This window comes from Silurus aristotelis (genome assembly GCF_946808225.1).
Source record: "Silurus aristotelis genome assembly, chromosome: 9".
Taxonomy (NCBI): Eukaryota; Metazoa; Chordata; class Actinopteri; order Siluriformes; family Siluridae; genus Silurus; species Silurus aristotelis.
The window spans coordinates 30,383,859-30,391,358 of record NC_139582.1 but is presented as its reverse complement, the minus strand read 5'-3'; the positions used below and the strand labels follow the sequence as shown (position 1 = coordinate 30,391,358).

At 44.3% G+C, this 7,500-nt stretch overlaps 1 protein-coding gene across 1 annotated transcript in view; it reads left to right on the top strand.

Moving 5' to 3' along the window:
* Positions 1–7,469, top strand: part of ahr1b (aryl hydrocarbon receptor 1b) — a 12,706-nt gene extending 5,237 nt beyond the window's left edge. Inside the window, exons 4-11 of the mRNA XM_083551358.1 lie at positions 1,444–1,533; positions 1,724–1,847; positions 1,981–2,114; positions 2,257–2,459; positions 2,558–2,667; positions 3,068–3,209; positions 3,287–4,670; positions 5,827–7,469. Coding sequence (XP_083407484.1) covers positions 1,444–1,533; positions 1,724–1,847; positions 1,981–2,114; positions 2,257–2,459; positions 2,558–2,667; positions 3,068–3,209; positions 3,287–4,670; positions 5,827–5,958 — 2,319 coding nt within the window. The 3' untranslated portion in view covers positions 5,959–7,469. The remainder of the gene's footprint in view (positions 1–1,443; positions 1,534–1,723; positions 1,848–1,980; positions 2,115–2,256; positions 2,460–2,557; positions 2,668–3,067; positions 3,210–3,286; positions 4,671–5,826) is intronic.
* Positions 7,470–7,500: the final 31 nt, after the last annotated feature.

Genomic DNA, 7,500 nt, shown 5'->3' with positions numbered 1-7,500 from the left:
TGGTGAAGAGGTGCTGGATGATTGTGGAACTACTGCAGGAGTGATGAGGGAGACAGTTAGAAAGGTACTTGGTGTAACATCTGGAAATAGAAAGGAAGACAAAGAGACATGGTGGTGGAATGAGGAAGTGCAGGAGAGCATAAGGAGAAAGAGGTTGGAGAAACAGGATTGGGATCGACAGAGTAATGAGAAAAGTAGGCAGGAGAACAAGGAGATGCAGCAGCAGGTGAAGAGGGATGTGGTGAAAGCCAAGGAAAAGGCATATGAGGAGCTGTAGGAGAAGTTGGACACTGAGGATGGAGAAAAGGATTTGTAGCGATTGGCCAGGCAGAGGAACCGAGCTGGGAAGGATGTACTGCAAGTTAGAGCAATAAAGGATGGAGATGGAAATGTGTTGACTAGTGAGGAGAGTGTGTTGAGAAGATGGAGGGAGTATTTTGAGCAGCTGATGAATGAGGAAAATGAGAGAGAGAGAAGGTTGGATAGTGTGGAGATGTGAAGCAGAAAGTGGATAGGATTAGTAAGGAGGAAGAGAGAGCAGTATGTATGAGGACATCTGGTGTGTCAGAGAAGTATGTGAGGGTGGTGCAGGACATGAATGAGGACAGTGTGACAGCAGTGAAGTGTGCAGTAGGAACGACAGACTGGTTCAAGGTGGAGGTTGGACTGCATCAAGGATCGGCTCTGAGCCCTTTCCTGTTGGTCCTGGGGACCTGGGGTCAAAAGTGCAAAGTGATGGAGAGTGTGTTAGAGAAGTGAAGAAAAGAGTGCAGGCAGGGTGGAGTGGGTGGAGAAGAGTGATAGCAGGAGTGATTTGTGATAGAAGAGTATCTGTGAGAGTGAAAGGGAAAGTTTATAGGACTGTGGTGAGACCTGAGATGATGTATTGTTTGGAGACAGTAGCATTGAGTATAAGACAGGAGGTGGAGCTGGAGGTAGCAGAGCTGAAGATGTTGAGGTTTGGAGATGGATGATGTGCTGTGGAGACCCCTAATGGAAGCGGCTGAAGAAAGAAGACTGATATTATTCTGAGATTTTTTTTAAACAATTCCCGATGCCTCACACTAATAAACACAGTAACTGAGCTGAGATAAACATCAGAAGGATTTTGAAGAGGAATGTGTGTGATCCACTTTGACTCTGTACCGCTTGAATAATACACACACACACACACACACACACACACACACACATTTATTATTCAGAGGAATGAAAGTATTCAGTGCTCTTTTTCCTCTGGAGAAAATCCAAAATTCAACTTTAACCTAAAATATTTTCTATTTATTGATCGTTTAGAGGTTTTCACTCTATACCTTCTTTCAGTTATAAATTTTTCTGTTCTATAGTTTCCAGCATTGTGTGTGTGTGTGTGTATGTGTGTGTGTGTGTGTGTGTGTGTGTGTGTGTGTGTGTGTGTGTGTGTGTGTGTGTGTGTGTTTACAGGCTCTGAATGGGTTTGTGCTAGTGGTCACTTCAGAAGGGGTTATATTCTACGTCTCACACACTATTGAGGATTATCTTGGATTCCACCAGGTAAGCCTTATGACACACACACACACACACACACACACACACACACACACACACACACACACACACATGGACACACACATCAGGTTGCTCATTGTTGTAATTAATCACATTCACATCTCAGTACACTCTCTCTCTCTCTCTCTCTCGCTCTCTCTCTCTCTCTGTCCCCCTCTGTCCCTGGTTCCTCCAGACGGACGTTCTGCATCAGTGTGTGTTTGAGCTGGTCCATACAGAAGATCAGGAGGCTTTTAGGCGTAATCTACACTGGGCTCTGAACCCTCCTACTGAAGAGCAACAGCCTGAGAACACACAGGGTCAGTATCTCTTACACACACACACACACACACACACACACACACACACACACACACACACACACATAATAACATTTATAATTAATAACATTTATAATTATATTTCTAATATATTTCATATTTAATATTTCAGACGCAGGTTCTGTCTCTGCTTCCTCTTCAGTCACATACACACCAGATCAACTTCCTCCAGAGAACTCATCTTTCCTGGAGAGGAGCTTCATCTGTCGCTTCCGCTGCCTGCTGGACAACTCCTCCGGCTTTCTGGTAAACACACACACACACACACACACACACACACACACACACACACACACACAATTCCATCATGTTTGACTGGACAGTTTTTCATGTCCACGTAACTCGTTTTTTTCCTGGACACGTCTTAAAACTTCCTGAACGTTTCCAGGCGCTGAATCTCCAGGGTCGCCTTAAGTTCCTCCACGGACAGAACAGACGACTGGATGACGGAGGCCAAGCCCCGCCCCAACTGGCCCTGTTTGCCGTAGCCACACCCCTTCAGCCACCTCCCATTTTGGAGATTCGCACCAAGAACATGATCTTTAGAACCAAACATAAGCTGGACTTCACTCCTATGGCCTGCGATGCCAAGTAACAGCTTTAACTTTATATTTATGGATGAAAACAAAATATTCTAGATGCTTCGAGTATAATATTCTTGTGTGTGAACATGTGTGTGTGTGTTACAGGGGTAAAATAGTCCTGGGTTACACCGAGGCAGAGTTACGAGTCCGCGGCTCGGGCTACCAGTTCATCCATGCAGCCGACATGCTGTACTGCGCCGAGAACCACATCCGTAGTAAGATTCTTTCAGCTGGGATTAAAAACACTGGGGCTCTTTTCCCGCTTCTATTTGTGTTCGTCTCATTACAGTTTCTTTTTAAAGCTTCAAGTCATGCAGAAAACCTCTGTGTCCTCTTCTCCCTTCACCTCCTCCAGACACTGTAATCCTCTGATTTAAGCACAGGAAGTGACATCACACCTCAGTATCGCTGATACTTCTAGTTTGTGGGTCATTTTGTCAGTTTGTGGGCCTCGCCATTTAGGCATTGTCATGAAATTGTAATTCGATTGTGAAATGTATACACTATGGATGTGCCTCTTGATGCATAGCCAACAATACGATACATTAAAGATACACATGAAACATGTGTTAAAACTGTAGAATAAATGCAGTGTGAAATGTTTGGCTTTGGCAGTGATTAAGACCGGAGAAAGTGGCCTGACTGTGTTCCGGCTGCTCACCAAAGAGAACCGCTGGAAATGGGTGCAGGCCAATGCCAGACTCGTCTATAAAAATAGCAAACCTGATTACATCATTGCCACTCAGCGGCCGCTCGGGTGAGTCCTGCCGAAAATCCAGGTCACATGATCCCGTTTTGGGTTGTTATTAATAGTTTTATCAAACTTTTTTCAAGGGAGGAAGAAGGAGGGGAGCATCTGAGGAAACGCTCCATGCACCTTCCGTTCACATTTGCGACCGGAGAGGCTTTGTTGTATCAGACCAGCTTCCCCATTCCAGGCGTCTCTGATCACATGCCAGCCAAAGGCAAGAGCGGGAAAGCCAAGAAAACCAAAGTATCGAAAGACGAGCTCGACCCTAGCTCTCTGCTCGGTGCAATGATGAGGCAAGACGAGTCTGTGTATGTCTGCCAACCTGCACCAGAGCCTAAAATACCACACGGGAGCAACAGACCAGAGGAGACCGATACCTTTTCAGCAACCGGGGAAAGTGAGAACTGGAATTCTGCACCAAAGCATGCAAACCGAGGTCTCAAGTCTGAAGTGGCAGCTAGTTTTGACCCCCTTCTGGCCACACTTGATTCCCTCTCGCTAGAAAATGAAGAAAACTGCTCCAACAGCGAGTTGTTTAATGTTCTGGAAAACCTGGGATTGAATGCAGAGGATCTGGAGCTGCTGCTCCTGGATGAGAGGATGATCCAGGTGGAGATGGAGCCAGATTACGTACCTTCTCTTAATGACCTCCTTACTAACAATGAGATATTGTCCTACATCCACAATTCTTTAGAAAACAAGACAAGCAATGGGGATAGTCTTGTTCCCCTTACCGGCCCAGACATTGTGGACCCTATAGAGGGCTCCTTAAATCCTTATAATCTGCCCTTCTTGGCTGAAGCCTCTCCAGTGAGTCCATATGTACCCTTCCGAACCCCCGAACATTACCCATCGCCTATTGTGCACCTGTCGCAGCAGATGCAGCAGCACTTGGGCGCTCAGTCCCTGCACCAAAAATGCAACAGCTGGATTCCTGAGACACAGGTTAGCCAGGTTTCATCCCCTTGCTACAATTCAGTACTTTGTAATGCAGTATCTGATGTCCAGAATGGCCACTGGATCCCTCAACAAGCTCCAGAGGAGGTCTCGCAGGTCAACGTCACGTTTCCGGTACCCAGTAAGCATCAGCAGTCTTGGTTTCAGAACCAGATGCAGTATCCATATAAACGCAATCCTATAGAAGGTGGTGACTCTCAAAATGGGACTTACTCCAACCTCCAGTGGCACGAACCCAACTACATAGACCATCTGGACACCGCTGGTAGCCATGCTGACTATGGTATGTCTGAGGTTGAGTTCAGCAGTAGATCGGATGGGGAATTTCAAAGTGGCGTGGTGACATCATCATCATCATCATCATCGTCCTATCAACAGCTTTGTGCAAAACAACCACCAACAAATTATTCCTACTCCAGTCAGAACCCCTCACTGGATCACATCCTTCCCTCGTTAGATGTTTATGAAATGTTTGATTCCTCACAATCCCATGACTCCACCCACAGACAGGTAAGAAGAAAGGAGACACTTTTTTTTTTTGACAAAACAATTTTTAGAATTAGATTTATTCCAACCTACTGGTAATGAGTACAGAACGTTCACGTGTACAAGTCATACATACTTTTACATTTATGAAATTTGGTAGCGACTTACATTTAGTTCAGAGTCCAGAAGTGGCATGTTAGCGTGGCTGGAATTTAAACTCACAACCATAATCCAATGATTTATCTCACCCCGCAAAAAAACCCGACATCATAATCTAGAACAAATGACGGTTTAATATCTAGAACAAACTGAGCCCCTGCAAAATGCTTCGCCCCTTTCATTTGACTATTTTTTCAAATAGGATGAATTGACAAACACATTCGCATTACGAAGCAACGACCTGGTTAATTTTTCTACCGTGCGAAAGAAACGCACACGTGATGGACGTGGTTCATGTTGCGGAGTATTTTATTGAAACACACATGAAACACTGAGGTCTGAGTTTATTCCAGGAGACAGAGGGATTTTAGAAATATCCATATACTTGAGGACAGGGTTCTGAGGGCGGGGGAGGGGTCTGGAGCAGCGGGACACTCTGGGGCTCCAGCGAGACACATCCGTCCTCATTAGGCTCAAAACCGTCTCACGTGTCTCACTGTGCCACGTTAGTGTTCTTGTTTATTAACCTGTTACTATGTAGAACAAGATTTACTGCAAAAAAAAATATATATATATGCTTTGTACGAGATGATAAACACTAAGATGAGTTCTCCGTGTCTGGTGGGTCGTCTTGGTTTGTGTGTGTGTGTGTGTGTGTGTGTGTGTGTGTGTGTGTGTGTGTGTGTGCGCACGCGTGAAGTCTTTTGGGGTCAGAGCTTTCAACAGAGAGAATAGAATCGCACTGCCCAGCCAAGCATGAGCACCACTGACCTACAATCTACTCACTGCATTATCCAACACACACACACACACACACACACACACACACACACACACACACACACACACACACCTTTCACCTAACACATTGTTGCTGTTCCATTCCCCAGACATTAATGCTAATTGTGGTCTATTTTGTATTGACAGTGTGGTCTTGTGGCCTTTCTTTGTGTGTGTGTGTGTGTGTGTGTGTGTGTGTGTGTGTGTGTGTGTGTGTGTGTGTGTGTGTGTGTGCACGCAGATGGAAAACAGCTTCGTCCTCAACCCCACTACGACCCGCCCAGTCCCTAATGACAACAGTGTGACAACCACGCCCGCTGACAAGCCCCGCCCACCTCTTACAGATCCTCCAGCTACTGGCTTCGTCCTGTAACAGAAGGCACGCGACGGACCAATCAGAACATTCGCTGGCTCACGTGTCTGAAACCAAGTGCTTGTGATATTACTCTTACTATTTATTTCATTGGAAGGGTGAGGGTGTGGTCAGTTACTTTACACAAATCATATAGGTGTGTGTGTGTGTGTGTGTGTGTGTGTGTGTGTGTGTGTGTGTGTTCGTGTGTATTTGTGTGTGTGTGTGTGTTTATGATATTCACCTAATACTCAGCTAAAGATTTAAAGATGTCACTGGTCTATAGGTGTGTGTGTGTGTGTGTGTGTGTGTGTGTGTGTGTGTGTGTGTGTTAGAGAGTCAACGTTATACACTCCAATTCCACTAAAAAAGGGCAGTATTATGTAAAAATGTGAAAAAACGTATGGAAAAAGTGTAATTTATTTATAAGATTCTGAAATGTTTTTGAAAAGGAAAAGTTTTTTTGTTGCCTTCTGCTTCACCTCGATGCTTTACATTTTTTATTGATCTTTTTTACATTTATTTTTACAAAATTATGATTTTTTTAATGTACGTTTGAGGGGAAAAATGTCCCCGATATGTAAAGGGAAAAGCTAGGGTTATGACTCGCTTACTAATATGACTAATATGGTACACTAGCTACCATGTCACATGCTAGCCTAGCGCTGTTTAGCATCATTGCTAGCTTCCTTGCACGCTTATTTTTTATTTTGTTGAGAACGAACATTCAGAAGGTTTTGTGAAGGTATTTTAAAAGCCAGCTAGAATCATGCCGGAATACGCTAAGTTAGCGGGCAATGCTAATTAGCATTCTTACCGTACACGTCGAGCACGAAGCGCGACGCTTAGCCGTGTTTCATCTCCCAGCGTCGCTCCGTCCGAGTCGCGCTTCTCAAAGAACAAAGTGACGTGTTCCAAAAATCTCAAAAAACAACACTTTTATTTGTATTTGTTTTTGTACTTGAGCATGCAGATCTGAGATTGTGAGTGTGATTTGTAAGCAGTGTTAGCATTAGCAATGGTTTGTCCAAGCAACAAACATGATAAAAAAATTATACATATATATATATATATATATATATATAGTCTCAATATCATCTTCCTGAGAGGGATTTTTGGACACTTTCTTCTTTTGAAATCTTTTCTTTCACAAAATGTAACAAAATGTTTACCAAACATAGGTGTTTACTTCCTGTCGAAACATTAGCATTAGCAGTCCGTCATTTAGCATAGCGGGCTCCGTGAGATGCTCGTCCATAACAAGACACTAGGCAGACAGCAACTCCACGGGACAGCTAGAAGCTAACGTGATGCTACGCTAACAATCGAAACATGCTAATGGACAGAGATTTGGGTCACGTTTGTGTTTTTTCTCCATGAGCACTTGTGTTCGTTTCCAGCTCCGGCTGGTTTCCTGGATCAGGCTGACGTTTGATCACAGAGCTACCGTGAGAGGATCGTCATCCCCTCGTCGTAAACTTGAAGCTTTACTTCCATTGCAGTGTTGTGAATTGAATACCAGATGGATTTTATTCCTCGGAAATGATTTATCTCGCGCAGCTC